The 22,352-nt window shown below is 50.7% G+C and overlaps 2 protein-coding genes across 2 annotated transcripts; both read right to left on the bottom strand.

Moving 5' to 3' along the window:
- Positions 1 to 434: 434 nt before the first annotated feature.
- On the bottom strand, positions 435 to 7,954 carry LOC136961875 (zinc transporter ZIP4-like). Its single transcript, XM_067255356.1, has 12 exons — positions 7,665 to 7,954; positions 6,479 to 6,760; positions 6,191 to 6,386; positions 5,725 to 6,047; positions 5,445 to 5,613; positions 5,122 to 5,294; positions 3,560 to 3,733; positions 3,087 to 3,173; positions 2,783 to 2,834; positions 1,632 to 1,784; positions 1,097 to 1,284; positions 435 to 808 (listed from the first exon to the last, which is right to left on the bottom strand). The coding sequence occupies exons 1-12, from the start codon at positions 7,875 to 7,877 to the stop codon at positions 680 to 682; spliced, it is 2,139 nt and encodes a 712-aa protein (XP_067111457.1). The 5' UTR covers positions 7,878 to 7,954; the 3' UTR covers positions 435 to 679.
- Positions 7,955 to 10,869: 2,915 nt separating this feature from the next.
- On the bottom strand, positions 10,870 to 19,260 carry recql4 (RecQ helicase-like 4). Its single transcript, XM_067255465.1, has 20 exons — positions 19,235 to 19,260; positions 18,723 to 18,816; positions 18,484 to 18,634; positions 18,136 to 18,252; positions 17,910 to 18,044; positions 17,666 to 17,758; positions 17,441 to 17,577; positions 17,188 to 17,271; positions 16,584 to 16,757; positions 15,659 to 15,841; positions 15,212 to 15,404; positions 14,216 to 14,493; positions 13,817 to 13,954; positions 13,136 to 13,478; positions 12,780 to 12,909; positions 12,484 to 12,641; positions 12,026 to 12,203; positions 11,624 to 11,771; positions 11,260 to 11,368; positions 10,870 to 11,005 (listed from the first exon to the last, which is right to left on the bottom strand). Exons 3-20 carry the CDS (start codon positions 18,632 to 18,634, stop codon positions 10,884 to 10,886), a joined length of 2,871 nt encoding a protein of 956 aa, XP_067111566.1. The 5' UTR covers positions 18,723 to 18,816; positions 19,235 to 19,260; the 3' UTR covers positions 10,870 to 10,883.
- Positions 19,261 to 22,352: the final 3,092 nt, after the last annotated feature.

A 22,352-nucleotide genomic window follows, 5' to 3' on the forward strand; every position in this document is an offset into this window, starting at 1 on the left:
TGAAGAAAGCCTGAGGCATCATGGGAAATGTAGTGTGAAGTGGACAGCCTAGAAGTCTGAATACCTCTCCCATGTCAGGAGACTCACCATATCTGTCTATCTAGTTCACTTTTTTCTAATGCTGTAAATTGGATAAGGTTCAATAAAATACATAATTTGAGATACAGTAAACTTGTCCTAGAGCAGGGCGCCATCTGGTGGGAACTCCAGACAACACACTCCTACCTTGCTGACAGGAAGTAAGAATAAAGCAATCATACTCACCAGTTTTCCATCACCATGACAGCATGCTCACCAGTATTTCATAATCATCATGACAGCATACTCACCAGTTTTTCATCACCATGACAGCATACTCACCAGTATTTCATCATCACCACAACCACAGCATCAATATCAACACATACTGAAGAGAAGCTTTGTATTTTGCCCTTTATTGGTGCAATGAGGCAGACACAGAAGCAGCATAATGAGGTGTTCATCTTGGAGGTTTGACAGACTGGAGTCACATCTCTGCTATCAGGTACATCACATCAGTTATCTGTTTTACAACACAGTATTAAAACTGATGGGAGTTTATTATATTAATCTGGACAACGAGTATATTGGCAACATATGCAGAAGAGAACAGTTTCCAGACCATGTGTGTGTGTGTGTGTGCGAGGAGTGTGTGTGTGTGTTAGAAGTGTATGCGGTCTTCGTAGAGAGACAGCAGTAGCAGTATGCTCCAGCCGGTCAGCAGTCCAACGTTCTGCAGGAAGAACATCAGCCAGGGGTGACGGCTGTCCACATGGACCATGGTGGGGAGCTGCATACACACACACACACACATACATACAGAGAGAGAGAGAGAGAGACACACACACACAGACATTTACACACAGAGACACACACACAGACACACACAAATACATTAGAAAAAGCATGATCTCCAGCTAGTGCTGTAGCAGCTACTAACAGGGTCTGTCTGTCGCCATGGTTACATGTCTGATTGTCATGGTTATATGTCTGATTGTCATGGTTATATGTCAGGTTCGGGGGGGGGGGGGGGTGAAAGAGCAGCTGTGGGTACATGTTACCATGGTACCATACCCACCATATCAGCCAATCCCACGTAGAGGAACATCCCGGTGGTAACCGCGGCGATCCACTGCTTGGTGGCGGCGTCGGTTGCTATGGAGAGGGCGAGGTACAGCCCCCCGAACGATGTCATGGCACAGCCCACGTTCAGCATCAGCGCCCTGCGCACAGACACACCACTCTGGAGCAGGATGGCAAAGTCCCCTACACACACACATAGAACCACATAGAACCACATCACACACATGCTGTACACCTATACTGTGAGGGGACGGAATGCAGAGCTGTACTGTGTAAGGATGGGATGTAGGTCTAGCTGCACTGGGTAGGATGTGTGCAGGGCTGTACTGTGTGAGGATGGGATGTAGGTCTAGCTGCACTGGGTAGGGATGGGTGCAGAGCTGTACTGTGTGAGGATGGGATGTAGGTCTAGCTGCACTGGGTAGGAATGGGTGCAGAGCTGTACTGTGTAAGGATGGGATGTAGGTCTAGCTGCACTGGGTAGGGATGGGTGCAGAGCTGTACTGTGTGAGGATGGGGTGAAGACTCACCCAGCTCGTGGGGCAGCTCGTGGCAGAGCACGGCCAGGGAGGAGGCCAGGCCAGACCTCCAGGACACAGAGAAGGCTGCTCCGATAGCCAGCCCGTCTGCAAAGTTGTGGATGCCATCACCCAGGGTGATCATGAAGGGGAGCAGTCTCTGTTCTGGGTTGAGGCAGGGTAGGAGGGGAGGAAGGGAGGGAGGGAGGTGGAGGAGGGGGGGGGGATGAGAGGAGGGGAAGGAGGGGGAGGGGATAGAGGATGGGTAGGGTGGAGAGGGAGTAAGAGGGGGAAGGGAGGGGAGGGGAGAAGGGGAAGGAGGGAGGGAGAAGGAGGTGGGAGGGAAGGGGAGGGGAAAGGGAGGAGGGGGAAGGAGGTGGGAGGGAAGGGGAGGGGAAAGGGAGGAGGGGGAAGGAGGAGGTTGGGAAGGAGAGGGAGGAGTGGAGAGAAGGTAGGGGAGAGAGGAGGGGGAGAAGGGAGGGAGGAGAGGTCAGTGAGGACAGCAGAGTATAAAGTTTATCTCATATCAGATTAATCTACACAATCTACAGTACATAACAACGGCTGAACATGGCTGCTCCAATAAGGGCCCAGTATACCAGTTCATTCAAAACACTCACATATTGATTTAACAATTTATTACATGGAAATATGTTTATCTTTGGAGGTGTGGATCTATCTAAGGATAAACTTCCTCCTTTGGAGCATGGCTAGAATAGCACAAGTTAATACAAGAACAAGGCAGGATACAAATACAATGTCCAAATCCAGGAAATGTACTGCATGTTTAACAGTCAAAAGGCTTCACAGAGCACTAACAACGTCCTGTAGTGACGATACAGCAGACAGGAGAAGCTGGAGATGGTGGAAGGTGAAAGCAACATTGCACATGATGCACATAGCAGCACATGATGTGTCAGTGTGTGCGTCTGGCTCTGTGAGTGCATGCAGTATTTAAGGGCCCTAGAGGGGAAGGTCTAGACATGAAATGAGCACACCAGCAGTTGTTGTGAGTAAGTTGCGTCAGCAGATGACACGCTGCCTGAGTGCCATGCCTGAACAAGCTTCGCCAGATATTGCTGGACCAATCAGGGTGCATTACTAGTGCTGCTTATCCAATCAGTGTCGGCTGGTGCTGGTTCTGAAGACCAATCAGATCTCACCTTTGGTACGTTCCTTCTTTGGAGAAACGGCCTCCTTGTCTTCCCCATCCACCTGAAACACACAGGTCGTAAGGCTGGTGTGTGTGTGTTTGGTGTGTGTGTGTGTGTCGCTCTGGATAAGAACGTCTGCTAAATGACTAAATGTACCCTTGCAAGGACCAAATGTCCTCACGAGTATAAGTATGGAAAAAGATACCTTAGTGTTAGGGTTGGAATTACAAGTACTTTAAGGGTTAAGTTTAGGGGAGTAAGAGAGATAGTGGTATGTGAGAGAGTGCATCGGTGTGAGAGAGAGAGTGTGTACCAGGTCTGTCTGGGAGGCAGTCTTCCTCTTCTCCTGGTACATCTCCAGCACCTTGCCATGGTCACAGTGGTGAGGCTCCTCCTCCTCCTGCACACAAACAGCCTTCACAATCAGCCTTCACAATCAGCCTTCACATTCAGCCTTCACAATCAGCCTTCACAATCAGCCTTCACAATCAGCCTTCACAATCAGCCTTCACATTCAGCCTTCACAATCAGCCTTCACAATCAGCCTTCACATTCAGCCTTCACAATCAGCCTTCACATTCAGCCTTCACAATCAGCCTTCACATTCAGCCTTCACAATCAGCCTTCACAATCAGCCTTCACAATCAGCCTTCACAATCAGCCTTCACATTCAGCCTTCACAAACAGCCTACTGAAAAGACCAGCAGAGAGGAGAGACCAGAAGGGAGGAGAGAGGGGAAGGGAGGAGAGACCAGCAGCGGGGACCAGGAGAGAGGAGAGACCTACGCCATGGTGGTGCGGGTGGTGGTGGTGTTCCTTCTTCTGAGTGACTATGGAGAAGACGGTCTCCATGAGGTAGAAGTAGTAGATCCCAGCCATCACCACCAGGAGCTTGTACACGTGGTCCTGAGGCTCGTCACTGTGGCTGGAGCCCTCTTCATGGACATGCAGTCCCAGCACCTACACACACACACACACACACACACACACAAGAGTGTACGCACACAAACAAATGCACACAAAACGAAATTAATTGTTATCTGGTTGCTAGGCATTATCAAATGAGAATCCTAACTCCTGGAGAGCAAGCAGCATGAAATGTATGACTTTTTTCTGGTAAGAGTTTAAATGAAATGTCTGTAAAATACACTGAAATGTCCCATTGATGTAACTGTTGTACAACAGCAATAAACCACCTGGAAGGTTGGATCCACATCAGATATACCCTGGGTTGTGCTGCGGTCACAGTATATCAGTGATAAAACCTTGCGTGGTTTATTGTGACAGTACACCCAAAGTCAAAGTCAAAGAGATTTATTGGTCACATGCACAGCATAACAGCGGTCATTCAGGGCAATGCAAGTCTTAATAGAGAATGTTCCGGGGGGTTGTGAAGTGTGCTTGTGGCCGCCCCAGCTGTCAGTCGTCTCCAGCTGTGTGCTGCCAAACTGGGTTTGACACCGCTGATGCTAGCTAGCGAGCTAGCTAACTCCTACTACAGTAACCAAGCCCCCCCCATCTCATCTAGGCTTAAAGCAAAAAAGCAAAAAATGGATCTTGGTGGTGTTGCATTTCTGTTGTGGCACCCTGCTCCTTCCAGTGAGTATATTCTAAATAGTATTTCATAAGCCGTGCAACAAAACAATAACGCAACACAATCGGGAAAAAGGCGCACATTTTGACTATATACTAGTTAGTAGTGTATACAAGGTAGTAGTATGTACTGGGTAGTGTATATTGGGTAGTACTAGGGATGGGCGATATATAAAAAAAAATTGATATCTTGATATTGTCATAATTTTTACAATATTCAATATATATCTCAATATGTTTGCATTTGCATTTAAATAAGAAAACAACAACAACAAAAATAGATAGAACAGCTATTGTTACAAAGTACAAAATGTGTAGTTCAAATTTAAGCAGCTGCCATAACATGGTACTTGCAACGTGACAAAATGGTCCTCACATGGAACAATTCATGCAGAGGTCCTTATGTGACAGGACAAAAAGAGAGCAAAAGAGAGTGCCTGTGCGCGTGCAATTTTCAGTCTGTGCACATGCTCACAAAGAGTGTCTGTGTGTGTGTGTGTTTTTGTGTGTGTGAACACAGGAGCCAGACGTTGATCTTAGAACACAAGCAACACAAGGACCAGCAAAAAAATAAATAATAAAACATTCGATATTCACGATATTTTCACATTTTACATTGTCGTCACATATTAGCGCTGATATTCGATATATCGCCCAGCCCTAGGTAGTAGTATAAATGGTATAGTGTATACTAAGTATTAGTGTATGCTAGGTAGTAGTGCATACTAGGTAATAGTGTAGAACTATGTACTAACCGTGGGCATGAGGTGCAGCAGTGCGTCTCCTGTCAGCGAGCCCACAGCCAGACTGACGCAGAACTGGATGCAGAGCTGGAACACGCTGCTGCAGGATGTGCAGAGCAGAACCACGATCCCAACCATGGAGGTCAGGCTGATCAGCAGGTTAGCTATGCTGGCGTACACGAACCCTGGAGAGACAGGAGACATGGAGGTCAGGAGACACCTGCTCAGGCCTGGAGCTGGAGGCAACACACAGGGGCTGAGGAGGAGGAGGTGGGGGGGGGGGGTGTCAGGAGGGTTCTGGGGGTGTTAGGAGGGGCTGGGGGTGTTAGACTCACGCTCGGTGGTGGTGAGAGAGTCGGAGGGATCTGGGAGGGGCAGGGCAGAGCAGGCTCCTGACAGCAGCTGCTGCACCAGGGCGGGGCTGAGCCGAGCCAGGTCAGACCGGACCAGAGCAGAACCGTTCATCCCATAGATCTGGACCAGCTGCTGAGCTGTGAAACACACCTGGAAGGAGACACACATTAGTGTGTGAGTGAGTGAAGAGGGCTCCAGCCACAGTGAGTTTGTGAATGTGTGTGTGTGAGAAAGTGTGAGTGTGTGAGTGTGTGTGGTTACCTGGTCCCAGCTACTGTTCCTACCCTGTCCCTCTTCAGTGTGGTTGTGATCCTGGTGACTGTGGTCATGGTGACTGTCGTCCTGATGACTGTGGTCACGGTGACTGTCGTCCTGGTGACTGTGGTCACGGTGGCTGTCGTCCTGGTGACTGTGGTCACGGTGACTGTCGTCCTGGTGACTGTGGTCACGGTGACTGTCGTCCTGGTGACTGTGGTCACGGTGACTGTCGTCCTGGTGAGCGTGGAGGTCCTCTGGGTGAAGATGATCATGTTCTTCGTGGTGTGTTTCTCCTATCTTCAGACTGCTCATCAGATCCTCCAGCTCTGAACAGGAAACACAGACTGTCACCCTGTAGCCCTGTGTAACTATAACTATAGCACCAGAAGCAGTAATGGTGTTGTTCCGATGGTAACAGTACAGAACCAGTGAAGATTATACAGTCATTACTATGGTAACTGTACAATACCAGAGACAGTAACACTGTTGTTGCCAAGGCGCTGCATGATGGAGTCCAGGAAGTAGGTTTCCCCCGGGAGGGCGTGGCCTGTCAAGCAGTCTCCCCGGAGAACGTGGTACACAATGCTCCCCATCACCATGGAAACCGTACTGTAGTTACTCGACCACATGCTGACCTCGGCCATAATGTCACGGCTGCTCAGACACTGGTGATTAGGAGGGAGGAGGGCACAGGTAGCACCAGGTTAACACCAGGTTATTATGGGGTGTAAAGTGTTACCATGACTGCGTCACCCACCTCCACATGATGGTGAGCTGGTCTGTAGTGTGTCTGCATGTCCTGCAGCAAAGAGGACAGTGTCTCTTCCAGCTCCCCCGCCTGCTCCTCCTGCTGACGGATGCTCCTGAGGAGGCGGTCTGTCTCCTCGCCCCAGCGCCCCTCCCTCATGGCGGTGCAGGCGAGGGCGGGGCTACTGATATAGAGGCCACACCCCTCGGACACACGGTAGAGATGCTCCACTCTCAGACCTTCGCTGGAGTAGTTCCTGACCAGCTGGTCTAGATAGAGGAGAGGCTGGCACTGGACACACACACCACACACACACCACATACACACACATGCACCACACACACACCACACACACGCGCACAAACACCACACACATACATACACATGAACATACTGAACCCAGTGAAGTCCTGCTATCTGTCATGCTGTGAGGCTATCATGCTGGATCCAACATGGAGGTCGACAGCTGAGTAATGAGCCAGAGACTTCACCTGGTTATTTACAGCTTGGTGCCGTTCCACCTTAGAGAATCAGCATTAAAACACCTTAGATATTCACTGAGTGAACCTTTCATTGCCTGAATGAAATGTAACCTACTGAACAATGGATAATCAACCAATCCTTTTGTGATCTATATGTCATGTTATGAGTTAAACCTATTTCTGCTATTCACATGACATCTGTAACGTGACTGAAGCTGCATCCGCTTAGCGGTTATCCAACCGGAGTCCATTGTCCAGAGAGACAACAAGCTGGATCTCAAAGGTCTTTCAGGGGCTGTAAAGCGATGAAAGTAGACCTGCTTCCTGTTGGTCTTTAAGTTGATAAAACAGGTTCCCGAACAAATTGTGTGTTTCAGTTTAGTTGTGATTATTAATCCAATGTTTACCATGTTGGAAATAGATACATCTTAATAAGATACACAGAGAACTATGTGCCGAAAGCTGTGCGCGCTGGTGTCAAGAACGGCTGCAACTTTGCCGTCGCGTTGCGCTTAGTTCTTTCAACATGTTTAAACAAACGTGAGGTTATTTAGATTCAATAGAAACAGTTTGGATGGGTTCATGTTAGACTGGTCAAAATAGAAAATCAAAATTAAAAACCCAGCACACACTGTAGCGCTCGGCGCAATACCAGGTGTGGATTGGACCTCGACCTCTCTGAAAGCGGAGAGAAAGACGGGCAAAGACGTTACCTTTTCACACGACACTGCTGCCCACTGCACACGCCGCTCGAGCTGATTGAAAAGGGAGCGAACGGCCGTGTGATTCAGCCAACCCTGGCCTGTGGACATCATTTCCAGCATCCCGGAGGAGACCTGCTCCTCCAGTGAGCATCTTAGCCCCGCCGGGAGACCCAGCCACAGCCACACCAGGAGCACGCCACTCAGCGGAGAAACACACTTCATCCTCTGATCTCTTGAAAGTGTCCAAGTAATTTTTTGAAAACTTTTTATGTGGAAAAACTAGCAGGTCAATGGTTCCCCTCGTGCTGATACCGTCCACGCACTCACACTGCAACAAGTTTGAGCAGGTGTCAGATGGCGCAGGTAAAGATTCCGTTGAACTTGTCATCTGTGTCCTGATTGGTCCGCGGGAGATCCGCACTTCTCACAAAGCTGCCCCGCGGCGCGAGAGGGGCTTAATCGACCCCCTAGAGATTCTCCGGTGGCTGAAAGGTGGCTCTCCATCACGGTACTGAAGACACTTTAAATAAACGAGCATATATAATATACACACGTGAATATATACACACGGCCAAGGTATCTTAATAGCTAATAGCTAAATGTAATCTTGGATGTCCCGCGGAGATAACGTCATTGTCAAACCAGCTGATTCAGCTGATCTTTCAGGCCTCTGGACTGCTTAAACGTACAGAATACAGTATTCAAAAAAAGCATTAACATACAGCATACATGATACATGTTCATAAAGCATAAACAGATAGGATCGTATTCATTTCAAACCAAAATGTTTTATGTAGTGAATTTGTGTACAGATGATCTATAGTAATAATGTACAGGTGATGATCTATAGTAATAATGTACAGGTGATGATCGTCAGTTAAAATGTACAGGTGATGATATATAGTGATAATGTACAGGTGAGGATCTATAGGAATAATGTACAGGTGATGATCTATAGTGATAATACAGGTGATGACCAATAGTGATAATTGTCAGGTATTTGAAGGGGCTCCAAGAGACAGCACACCTTTCCTTTTAGACATACTGTATGTGTGTTTGTCTAACACATAGACAAACACACATACACACACACTCTCCAGGTCACTGTGACCTGAGTTAATAGGGGTGTGCTCTGTCTGCACAAGTCTTGTCTCACTTCAGTCTGAAGTCCAGACAGACTCTTCCTGGAGAAGACATGGACAAATGTCTGTGTGTCTGTGTGTGTATGTGTGTTTGTCTGTGTTGTCCCCTGTCTGTGTGTGTGTCCCTGTGACTGATCTGCCCTGACAGGCATGTGTGTCACTGTGGCCGACTTACTCTGACAGAAGGGTGCGTATCACTGTCATTAGTATGTGTTGTCACCGACCCTGGTGACTGACACAAACCACACTGCTTAATTCTAGTAACTGTGGAGGTAAGGGGAGGAGCTCCACTCAGAAGAGTGGACTCAGATGACTCCGGAGAAGTGTGTGTGTGTGACTGTGACGGGAGGTTTGTGTGACTGTGATGGCCCGTGGTCCACAAAGGGATCTGGACCTTTCGTTTCTGCACGTCGATATCTACCAATGTACACTTGATAACCAATGAATGACACACCTTAACAATGATTGACTTTTCTTACACCATAAACATACCTTTTAAGTAAACCATGTTAGAATTATTGTTATTTCTGTTGTCATGATGGACTGTACCACTCCTCGGTGGTGTGTGTGTGTGTGTGTGGGGGGGGGGGCGACCTAAAGGTCAGGTAGCATCTGTCTCTGCAGTTTTCTTGATTTCACTGTGGTTTCCATGATCTTCTGTTGCTAGTTGTTTTATCTTCAGTTAAAGTTTAATAAACCCCTCATTTTTGCACCCTACTTAGTTGCTTCTCATTGCCTTGTTGGTCATCCTTCGCAGTGACATCACTGACTACTCATTTCCTCGTTTGTGTTTTTAGTTGTGCTGATCTGTGGCAAATACAATAGTACTGTATGAGTAGAAGCCAGAGGGAAGTGCTGTCATCTGGTCCTCACGCCACCAGACCTTCAGATCAGTCAACATCCTTCTCAACACAGGACATTCCAGACCGCTTGACCCGACATACATTAAACACAGCAGGCTGATAAGAGGCTCCACCACCTCGATCCTGTTGCTCGGTCGATGCTATCTCTTTCACGGATTAGTTAATGATTGGGAGCCAACCAGGTCCCTGTGACCTCTTCCCAGAATGTAGTGTACCTGTACACATAAGAACAGTAAGTATGGCCAAATCATGTTTTCAGTTTCCTGTTAACTGTGTTGAAACAGTAAAAAACACACACCTTTGTATGCATGTAACCAGTTCACCAGTGTCATTTTTATTCCGAACAGACGATAAATCCATAACTGTGTTATCTTCTAGTGGTTCGCCCAGAGAGCTGACTAATCATTCTAGAAGCTTCTCAGGGCTCAGGGTTGGACCCAGCAGCTGCTGAGCCAGGGAGAACAGACGTCTCAGCTTCCACCTCCTCCTACCTGAGCTCCTCCTCCCCCACCACCTCCTCCTACCTGCCACTCCTCTCCTCCTCCTCCCCCACCACCACCTCCTACCTGCCGCTCCTCTCCTCCTCCCCAACCACCTCCTCCTACCTGCCGCTCCTCTCCTCCTCCCCCACCACCACCTCCTACCTGCCTCTCCTCCTCCCCCACCACCTCCTCCTACCTGCCGCTCCTCTCCTCCTCCCCCACCACCACCTCCTACCTGCCGCTCCTCTCCTCCTCCCCCACCACCACCTCCTACCTGCCGCTCCTCTCCTCCTCCCCCACCACCACCTCCTACCTGCCGCTCCTCTCCTCCTCCCCCACCACCACCTCCTACCTGCCGCTCCTCTCCTCCTCCCCCACCACCACCTCATACCTGCCGCTCCTCTCCTCCTCCCCCGCCACCTTCTCCTTCTTGCCCCTTCTCTCCCCTCCCCTCCTACCTGCCCCTCCTCTCCCCCCTCACATCCCTGACCACCTCTCCTCCTCCCCCACCTTCTCTCCTTCCCCTTCATCCTCTCTCCATATTTCTCTCTACTGGCCCACCACCTCTCCCCCATGTACTTCAGAAACTCTTGGAATAATGCTTGTGCTAAAAATGATAGAAAAATATTTATTGATTTATAAACGGTTCATGAAACTTTTTTTTTTTTTTTTACATAAAATAATGCCATCGGATGGAATAGTAAGACACATGGCACTTCTACCAAGCAACAGTCTTATAGATCATTTAAATCTAATGATCTCCTGGGTTGCCATTCGAATGAGCTCATTGAAGTCAAACTGAATGTACTTCCTCCAATAGCGTCGGTCCCTGCCGTACACCTGGGCAGGGTAACAGGGACTTCCTGTGGAGGAAGAGCACACACAGTCAACACTGTCCCCTGCAGATCAGGAGTCAACACTACAGAAGAAGGGGGGGGGAGAGGGAAGTGGAGGAGAGAAAGAAAGAGGGAAAGAAGGGGAGGAGATGAGAGGAAGAGAGGATAGGAAGAGAAAAGAGGAGAAGAAGAGAGGAGGCGAGGGGAGGACACTAGAGAGGACAGAAGAGAAGAGAGGAAAACAGGAAAGGGGAGAACGAGAGGAGGGGGGGAGGACTGACCAATCCCGTGCAGGATTCTGGCCACGGCTCTCCCTGAGAACTTCTCATCGCTCCGATTGGCCAGAAAACTCCGGATGTCAGCTCTGATCTGCTCCTCCCAGTCCTGCAACTGGACGACAAACACAAACAAATAATCAACACACAAATGTCACATGTAGTCTATATGGCAATGTATGTGTGCGTGTATGCATAAACTACATGTATGTGTGTGAGTGTGTGTGTGTATATGACCCCCAGGTGACCCAGGTCAGGTATTACTGGCCTTCCCTTCCCAGTGAGGGGGCGACTGTGTGTGTGTGTGTGTCAGTATATGTGTGTGTATACGCGTGTATACACGTGTCAGTGTGTGTGTGAGAGCGTGTACCTTGTGCTTGCTGGTCTCCAGCTCCCCAGCAGCCTGCAGGGTGAGGTCCATCTCCCTCCTCCTGTTGAAGTATTCTCCCAGCAGAGCCTTGAGCTGCTGGCTGCTGCCCTGCTCCGGCTCACAGCAGCTCACACTGCGGAACGCCACACTGCGCACACACACACACAGTACATAAGCATACGTGTTTATGTGCCTTCATGAGTGTCTATGTGTGTCTGTAGGAGAGAGTCTATAGGAGAGTTGGTCTAAACCCACTAAAACCTAGAGGTCCTGTTAGATCCTAAAGGACTCATTAGAACCCAGAGAAGAAATTTGAACCTGGAGAAGCCATTAGAACTTAGATGACTCCTCAGAACCTTGAGAACCCAGATACGTGGCTATCTAAGTGTGTGTGTGTGTGACCTGCGGAAGGCGTTGAAGCAGGCAGACAGCTGGTAGAGTTGGGTCTTCTCCTGGGCGAGCACACGGCCATGCAGGAAGTTACACACGCCATCCATCTCCTCAGGAAGCAGGTCGCCATAGGAACGGAAGTGGAAGGAGAGCTTGGAGAACTCCACCAGGACTCCGCCCCGACCGGAACCTGGGGGAGGGATGGTGAGGAGGAACACACACATGTATACACATGAACACACACAATCTCACACAGATATACACACACAAACGCAAACCCAGAGGAGTGAGAGGATATCAGTCTCGCACAAACTATCTCACCCACACACACACTCCCTCATTCACGACGCATTCACACTCCCTCACACACACACACACTCCCTCATTCACGACGCATTCACACTCCCTCACACACACACACACACACAAACAGCAACTCTCACACACACACTCTACACACACACACTCACCGCTCCATTGCAGCTGTCGGATTCCTCTCTTCACCAGGGGCAGCTGCCATCCCATAGTATCAGCTACCTCGACGACATCAAACTCCACTGAATCATAAGCCTCCACACGCTCACCTGCCATGCGCTTCCTTGCCAAAACCACGGCAACTGGAGGGCAGCTACCAAGGAAACAACACACCAGCATCAGTAACCCCCCAACACACAAAACCTGATACACTGTAAATATAGCATCTGCTTTTGTATCTATAAGATGTGATCTGCCTATAGCAAGGGTCCGGGCAGGACATGTGACGTACATCTTGGTGAGTGTGCGTAAGTGGGCGGGGCCTCCATAGCACACCAGCCTACAGGAGGACAGTGTGGGGTGAAGAAGCTCCACCCACTGCTGAGGATGCAGCTCCAGGTAGCAGAGCAGAGTCTCCAGGCCTGACACACACACACAGGTTAACATTCAGGCATTAATATACTGTGCTAATGCTAGTACTAATGCTAGTACTAAGCAATCCTACAGGTAGGACTGTGTTTAGGGTGTATTTTGGTATAGTTAATATGTAGCTGGGGTGTAGTTGGGGTGCAAAGGTGTAGCTAGGGTGTAGTTTTGGTGTAGTTAGAGTGTAAGTGGGTGTAGTTGAAGTGTATTTGAGGTACAGACCCTCCTCTGTGATGTCCAGAGTCTCTACCGTCTCCGCTATGGGGATGGCCCTCTCATGGGTGTGACACACTCTTGCGCTCGGCCAATCATCCCCTCTGCCTGCTTCCTCCTCCACCACCTTTGACCTATCAACATTTTGCTCTGCATGCTCCGCTTCCTGGTTCTTTAGCGGATCATCCCCTGACTCCTCCGCCCTTGGTCCCCCATCTGGTGGGAGAAGGGCTGGTCCACCTTTGTCCTCAGCAGGCTGACTGGACGGCTCCACCTGCCCCGCGGGGGGGAGTTCCTCTACTGCCTGGTCACACATGTCCATCATCTCCACCAGCTCTCTGTCCTCAACATCCTGCAACACCACAGAGAGGAGAGAGAGAGGGAGGGAGTAGAGAGAGGGGGAGGGGAGAGAGGGGAAGGGTGAGGAAAGGGATGGAGAGGTGGAGAGAGGAGGGGTGAGGAGAAGGAAGAGTGCAGGGAGAGGACAGAGAGGGAGAGAGAGGGAAGAGAGAGTGGGAAGGAAAGGAGAGAGAAATGAAGAGAGAGAGCGAGGTGTAAGGAGAAGAGAGGTGAGAGGGAGACAGAGAGGAGAGAGAGAAAGAGGGGTGAGAAGAGAAGACGTAAATAAAGGTTGGTCCTGAACTAAAGACCATGGTTCCTTGAACGCTGCCGTGGGAAGGGGAGTGTTACCCTGGCGATATCTTGCTGCTTGCGGTGAATCTGTCGACATTTGCAAGCAGGGAAGGTCTTCTGCACCAGCCTCTTGATGGAGTAGTAGTCCACAGTGTCAGAGTATATGTGTCTCCTCAGCTCATGGAGGTCTCCACCCTGAAACACTCAATATTTAACCATCCTAACTCACAAGCTAGCATACTTTTAAGTAACCAAGTAGCCTTTGCGTCTATCACCTAACTAACTTTCTGGTTTACTAACTTACTAGCTAACTGCCTCGCTAGCTAACAATCTTGCTAAATAGCTTGCTAGCTAACTCACTCGCTCACTAGCTAACCAGTAACCACCTAGCTTTCAAGCTAACTAGCTAACCACCTAGCTGTCTGGGTCACTAGCAAACAAGCGGTGAACTCTGACCTCCGAGTCTAGGAAGAGGTGACAGTGAGCTGGATGGCCGTCTCGCCCCGCCCTGCCGATCTCCTGCACGTAGCTCTCAAAGCTCTTGGGCATGTTGTAGTGCACAATGCCGCGCACGTCCGACTTGTCCAGCCCCATTCCGAAAGCTACCGTGGCAACTACCACGCGCAGCTGGCCGCACATGAAGTTGTTCTGGACGCGGCGGCGCTCGCTAGCTGACATGCCTGCGTGGTACGATTCTGCCATCCACTTCAGAGGCTTACGAATCTTCTTCCTGGCTGGGAGACAAGACACATTTAACCACACTGGCTGGAGACACACTTAACCCTGCTGGCTGGAGACACACTTAACCCTGCTGGCTGGAGACAAACTTAACCCTGCTGGCTGGAGACACACTTAACCCTGCTGGCTGGAGACACACTTAACCCTGCTGGCTGGAGACACACTTAACCCTGCTGGCTAGAGACACACTTAACCCTGCTGGCTGGAGACACACATAACCCTGCTGGCTGGAGACACACTTAACCCTGCTGGCTGGAGACACACTTAACCCTGCTGGCTGGAGACACACTTAACCCTGCTGGCTGGAGACACACTTAACCCTGCTGGCTGGAGACACACTTAACCCTGCTGGCTGGAGACACACTTAACCCTGCTGGCTGGAGACACACTTAACCCTGCTGGCTGGAGACACACTTAACCCTGCTGGCTGGAGACACACTTAACCCTGCTGGCTGGAGACACAATTAACCCTGCTGGCTGGAGACACACTTAACCCTGCTGGCTGGAGACACACTTAACCCTGCTGGCTGGAGACACACTTAACCCTGCTGGCTGGAGACACACATAACCCTGCTGGCTGGGAGACAGGACAGAGTCATCAATCAACAACACTAACACTACACAACTGTTTCTGACCTGCCCCGGCCCCCAACCAAGCCTCAGTCTCTAACTAAGCCCCAGTCCCCAGCCTCAGGCCCATCTCAGGCCACTAACCCAGAGCTTTCTTCTTCTTCTCCACAGGGTTGTGCTCCAGGCTGGTGGTCTTGGCTGCCTCCTTCAGCAGCACCCCCTGCAGGCAGGTCCTGAGCAGTGCAGCAATGCGGCCCGTCTCCTCCCGCCGGGTGCAGTACACGATGATGGAGTCCAGACAGCCAAAGCGCTCGCCCTTCAGCAGACACACCAGGGCCTGCACACAAACACACCCTTCAGCAGACACACCAGGGCCTGCACACAAACACAGCCCGTTACAGCTGCCGCACTGGGGCTGGTCAGGTCAGGTCTTGTTGTGGTTGAGTCAGGTTAGCGAGGTAACTAGCTATCTAACAAACACCAGCTAACAAAAAAGTCCCGGGGTGTGTTGAGCTTGCTTTGTAATACAGGCCTCTGGTCCTTGTCATGGTATTGGTGGTTGTGTTATGGGGGTGTTGCGGTCATGGTTACCTGGTCCTTGTCGCGGTCGGTGGATACAGAGAGCAGCAGGTTGCTCGGCACGGCGTCGGAGCGGATGGAGATGCCGTCCCGGTCGGAGATGTCGAGGTGGCGCGCGATGTCCTGCGCAGTGGAGAGGGTGGCGGTGGCCGTCAGACCCAGCAGACAGCGCACGCCCAGACGATCCCTCAGGACCTGACACACACACGCGGACGCGCACACACACACGTTACGTCACGGTGACCTGAGTGTTGCCTGTCGTCTTTTACATTTCATTACTTTCATCGAAGACAAACTTCATAATCCTATCAGATTTTGAGATTATCCAAAATATCACATTAAAGAAAATATTTTCAGGAATTTTACGGAAAATCATGGAAATAATGAGGTGGAACTCCGGTAAAGACCCAATCATAGTAGATGCCGAGGGAGCAGGGTCTGAAGTTGTGAGGGTTAGAAGGGTGAGGATTAGGGTTAGGGTTAATAGTAGTAGGGTGCAGGTTAGGGTTAACCGTAGTAGAGTTAGGGTTAGCCATAGTAGAGTTAGGGTTAGCCGTAGTAGAGTTAGGGTTAGCCGTAGTAGAGTTAGGGTTAGCAGTAGTAGAGTTAGGGTTAGCCGTAGTAGAGTTAGGGTTAACAGTAGTAGAGTTAGGGTTAGCCGTAGTAGAGTTAGGGTTAGCCGTAGTAGAGTTAGGGTTAGCCGTAGTAGAGTTAGGGTTAGCCGTAGTAGAGTTAGGGTTAGCAGTAGTAGAGTTAGGGTTAGCCGTAGTAGAGTTAGGGTTAGCAGTAGTAGAGTTAGGGTTAGCCATAGTAGAGTTAGGGTTAGCCGTAGTAGAGTTAGGGTTTGCAGTAGTAGAGTTAGGGTTAGCAGTAGTAGAGTTAGGGTTAGCCGTAGTAGAGTTAGGGTTAGCAGTGTTCCTTGCAGCTGCTCCCTGACCTTGCAGAGGCGGAGGTAGCAGGGTCTGAAGTTGTGTGACCACTCAGAGACGCAGTGGGCCTCGTCGATGCAGGCGAAGGCCACCGGGGGCAGCAGCTCGGCAGGGGGCAGGCTGTGCCCGCCCACCAGGGCCTCTGGAGACAGCAGCAACACATGCACCTCGCCAGCCTTCACCTGGGCAGGGAGAACACACAACACAGCCTCAGCACACAGCCTTAGAACACAGAGCTAGGCTTAGAACCTATGCTTAGAACAGAGAAGACGGACTGAGAATCCGGCACGCAAGCTTAGAACTGTATTTCCCGTGCATATTGCAAAGCTGCAATAACAGTAATATCTCAACTATGGTGCAGCAAAAGAAACTTCATATCTCAAGTACGATATCAATCTATGTCATGGGTACAGTCTCTTGTAAGACAGTGGTAGAACAGGATCTCAAACACAAGGTAGTAACACAGACTTGGAACCTGGAATACAAGGTAGAATCCGAAACACAGGTTTAGAACCACAAACACTGGCTTATAACCACAGAACCCAAGATTCGAACCCAGACTACAGGCTTAGAGTCCAGAACCCAGGATGGAACCCAGAACCGGTACCTCACCTTTTCTATGGCTGCATCTCTCTGTTTCTGGGACATGTTGGAGTGGATGCATGCTGCCTTCAGGTTTCCTGGTAGACCTGACAGCTGAACACACACACACACACTCCACACCTTTATCTAAACCTCATCCAAACAGCGGATAATAGAACGTACAATATAGGAGAGACCAAATGAGACCAGAGGAAAGAGGATAGACCAGAGGAGAGATCAGAAGCGAGATACCAAGAACGAGACCAGAGAGAGCGGGTGTTACCTGGTCGTCCATGAGAGAGACCAGAGGGGACACCACCAGTGTGATGCAGGTGGAGCGCTGGGCGTACAGCAGCGCAGGCAGCTGGTAGCACAGAGACTTCCCCATCCCTGTAGACAACACCACGAGGGTGGACTGACCTGCACACACACACACACACATACAGTATATATATGATATATAACAGGAGTGAGCAGACTGGGAGCAGAGCGGTGAGGGGTGCAGTACCTGATAGGATCCTCATGATGGAGCTCTCCTGCCCTGGTCTGAAGCTCTGGTACCCCAACATCTTCAGAGCATCATACACCTCCGGAGGGGCCGCTGGACACACACACACAGACACTGCTTTAAAACTCATCTGTGTGTGTGTGTGAGAGAGAGAACGAACGATACTGTGTATGTGTGCGTGTATGTGTGTGTGTGCGTATATATATATATATCTGTGTGTGAGTGAGTGTGTGTGTACTCCTACCCTGCACCTGCCCGTCCTCCCCCAGGCTGTAGAGGGGCTCCACAGGGGGAGGGGGGGGCGGCCGCTCGTAATCTGGTCTGATGACGTTGAGCAGAACCTCCCCTTCTTCCTGCTGCTCCCCAACACTGGGGGGCACTGTGAACACACACACACACAGAGGCACACTCTCAGTCCAATCAGACCACCGTGATGATGAGCATGCTGGTCGTAGTGGAGATCCTCCTACCTAGCGGCTCGGAGCGCAGTGTCCCCGTTGCCCTGGCAACCTCCTCCAGGGTGGGCAGCAGGAAGGGCTCCTCCTCCACAGGCTCCTCCTCCGCCGTCGCTGCCACGGGGGGAGGGGCTACAAGGACGTCACCAAGGGTTACCAGGTCAGCATCACTTTAGTAGGTAGAATGTTGCTGTAGCGTGTTGCTCTAGCAGTTTTCTGTAGCATGTAGTATGCATCATGTTACTGTAGTATGTTATTGTGTTGTGATGGTTTTTGATTCAGGGGGAGACTGGCAAGGAAGGAGGAGGGAGGGAAAGAGGGAAGGACGTAGGGAGGAAGGGAAGGAGAGTCATGTGACCTCACCCGGTCCACGGCAGTCCCTGGACCAGTGGCCCGTCCCTCCACACTTGAAGCAGCTGTCGCCTTGACGACTGAACCCAGAGAACTTTCCTCTGCCCCGCCCCGTCACTCCTCCAAACCGCTCCCCCTTCAGCTCAAACTTCTGCATGTACATCTGCAACACACACACACACACACAGGTTATAAGGTCAAAAGAGAATTGTGAACCAAACCTTGATGAAGTCGCACTCCAGTCTCCCCACCTGCTTGCGTAGAACTGCCCCTCTCAGAGCAAAGCCCTTCACATGGGACTTCTTCTTCAGGTTGATCCTCACAAAGTTCCCCTCCGAGTTCGGCCTGCAGACACAAACCATCAGAATCCCGCACTGTGATGTTGTCAGCACTGTGACATCATCAGCTCTGTGACATCATCAGCACTGTGACATCATCAGCACTGTGACATCATCAGCATCCTGCCAGCACTGTGATATCATCAGCACTGTGACACCATCAATGTAGTGAAAGTTTGACATTTGGTATGTTTGCATCAAGAGTTCTTCCATGACAGGTCACTTGTTAGCATCATTAAATAAACCTGCGTTTGTAACGGAAATGTGTATTGGGATATACCAAACAGTATGGTAGTATGTGTGTTGAGACGCAACCTATGTGACAGATCCTGTTCAATGAGTGACATCATCATTCTTACACAGAATCGGTGTAGGGGCATGATCAATACTGTGACATCATTAGTGTAGTGTCGTCGTCATGGTACCTGGGTTTGACTGGCTGGCTCACGCGGTTTCTGATCGCTCTGACGTCCTCCTCATCCACCTCCCCCAGCAGGTTCTCCTGGGGAACCTTGCGGGGAACCTTGGGTTCTACCTTCTCCGTTGCGTCCTCCTCCTCGCTCACATCTCCCCCTGTCTTCTTTTTCCGCCTTCCGGCTGGTTTGGCTCCTCCCCTTGCGGCTGGTTTGGCTCCTCCCCCCGGTGGATCCTCGGTCTTCCTGGTCCTCCTCCTCTTCTTCTTCTTCCCCTCCTCCTCTTCGTCACCTGCCTCCTCCGCCGTCTCTCTCTCCTCCTCAGCTTCCCTCCTTCTCTTTCTTCCTTTCTTCTTTCCAGCCCTCCTATCCTGCCCAGGTGGTTCCCTGGCGGACTCCAGCCCTCCCCCCTCCTGCCCCTCCTCCTCCTCCTCCCATCTGTTAGTCTTCCTTGAGGTGGTGGGTGGTTTCCTGTTGTTGCTGGGGGAGATGTTTCTTGTTTGAACCTCTTGCTCTCCTGGCTTCGCTCCATCTGCCTCGTCTGCAGCTCTGCCGGCCTGGGTGGAGCTAAGTGCAGAGGCTGTGGAGCCAACTCCCTGGGTGGAGCTTAGTGTACAGGCTGTGGTGCTGCTGGCCTGGGTGGAGATAAGTGTACAGGCTGTGGTGCCACCGGCCTGGGTGGAGCTAAGTGCAGACCGTGTGGGGGAGGAGCACAGTTGACTAAGGTTGCCCACCACAGGCTCCTCTCCATCCTCCACCTCCTTGAACACCTGACAGCGCTGCAGCCAGCCACGGTCCACCTCAGACAGTCTGCAGGTGAGGGAGGGCCGTAGCAGCGGGGGCCTGCCCCCACCACGACCAGCCCATTGGCCCCACTCCCCTGGTCCGTCTAATGTAGGAGACGGGGCTGGGCTGGGGGGGTGAAATAGAGGTAGCGGTTCAATAGGTTCTTCTGGTTGCTGTTGGGAGGGCAAGGAGGTATTGACTGGCTGGAGTAGGGGGGCATCAGAGCTGGTCTTGGCCCAGGGTGAGGCTATAGGACTGGGGCTGCCCTGGCCTGGATGAGGCTCCTTGCAGGATTTTAAGGGAGTGAGACCAGGACCAGAACCAAGACGAGGACCAGGACTATGACAAGAACCAAGACCAGGACCAAGACGAGGACCAGGACTACGACAAAAACCAAGACCAGGACCAGGACTAAGACCAGGACCAGGACCAAGACCAAGACGAGGACCAGGACTACGACAAGAACCAAGACCAGGACTACGACCAGAACTAGGACCAGGACTGAGACCAAGACCAAGACCAGGAGTACGACCCGGAGTACGACCAGGAGTCAGGCTTTTCCTCAGAGACACAGGTCTCTCCTACAGACAATAAGACAAGGCATTCATAACTGTAACATTGTTTACATTTGAACATCATCTGCATAGCTTTCGGCTGGAGTGGCTACGCTGAATTCATGGAACCTACCCTGGTACTGGGTTCACATCCCTACCTTGATGAGGCCTCCCAGATTAGTCTTGAGCTTCATGCCGTAGTACTGGGCGGAGGCCTGGAGGGACTCGCGGTCCTGGGGGGTGAGGGAGGGGGCAGACGCTGGCAGGCTACCACGGTTCAGGAAGGACCCCCAGCTGTCTGTCTCCTGGACACACAGACACACACACACAATTACACTGTTGTCAGAACTAGCAGTTGCAAAAACAAAAACAGCCAACCAGACAGGAGAGCCTGCTGTGTAGTTTAGAGGCCATCATACACAGATACAGCCAGAGTACCTTCTCTGCTGCAGGCTGAGACTGAGGCTGGGGCTGAGGCTGGGGCTGGGTTTGGGGCTGAGGCTGGGTTTGGGGCTGGGTTTGGGGTCCATGCTCCTGGTTCTGGTTCACCTTGTTAAGCTTCAGACTCCTGTACTCTTTATAAAGCTCTAGAACAGAAACACTAGCTCAGAACAACAGAAAAACACCCACACAGCACCTTCCACCGCAAAACACCCACACAGCAAAACACCCACATGCTCCTGTGAAGCAGGAGAACGATCCTACTCCCTTCATCTCAGCACACAGAAAACACTTAAACACTAATTATTACAACTGAACATAGGCCTAATTTGAAGTTTGGTATATTGGTTGGTTTGATTTTCTATTTATTCAGAGAACATCCCTTTTTAGCTTTGTTGATCTTGAATGGGTCTAGACACTGGCATTGTTGTTGTTGCCTGTCCTTGTGATAAATGAAGAAATATAGAATGATAAAGGCCACAAAGGTCTTTGTGAGAACTGATCATTTTGGAACTTGGAGAGGGGTTCCCTTTATTTATTTGCTTGCCCCCCATAGTGCAGGGCCCTAACCTTCACCACCAACCCTGCTCCATGACAACAAAGCCCGACTCACTCCTGATCTCCTCCGGGGCTCCGTCGATGTCCTCCTGAGGACAGACAACAGGAGAGGGCGAGAAGGTAGAGGAGAGGGCGAGAAGGGAGAGGAGAGGGCGAGGGGAGAAGAGGAGAGGGCGAGAAGGGAGAAGAGGAGAGGGCGAGGGGAGAAGAGGAGAGGGCGAGGGGAGAAGAGGAGAGGGCGAGGGGAGAAGATGTGCAAGAGAAGCGCATGGGTAGAGGGAGAGAGGGAGACAGAGATGGGGGAGGATAAGAGTGTATATGGGACTGTAGAGCATGCATAAATAAAGCCTTATATACAGGAGGTCTAATCGAGTTATAGTAGCATTGCATGCTGCCTAGACACTTAACCAACGCGCTTTCACCAGTCATGTTGATATGCGGTTCGTAACTTTCTACCTTATTCGGTTTCCTCTTGTGTTCTTTGAGGAACTTCTGTTCCCAGTTCTTCAGAAGAAGCTTCACGTCATTGTTGCGATCCATCTCGGCACCTCTGGCCGCCTGACCGAGCTGACAATGCGGTTGTTGGCATGTAAACGTTTAAACGTTTAAAGCCATATTAATACTTTAATTATATTATTTTAGCCAGCGTTCAAACATGAAGCCCTATCAATTGTTGACAGTTGTAGCGCGCGCTGTGGAAGTGACGTAGAACAATTTCACCAATCCGGCGGAACCATAGTTTTCACAACGAATCAGAGACCAATACAGTATTACAGGGCGGAAATGTTTGT

Source organism: Osmerus mordax, chromosome 18 (genome assembly GCF_038355195.1).
Source record: "Osmerus mordax isolate fOsmMor3 chromosome 18, fOsmMor3.pri, whole genome shotgun sequence".
NCBI lineage: Eukaryota > Metazoa > Chordata > Actinopteri > Osmeriformes > Osmeridae > Osmerus > Osmerus mordax.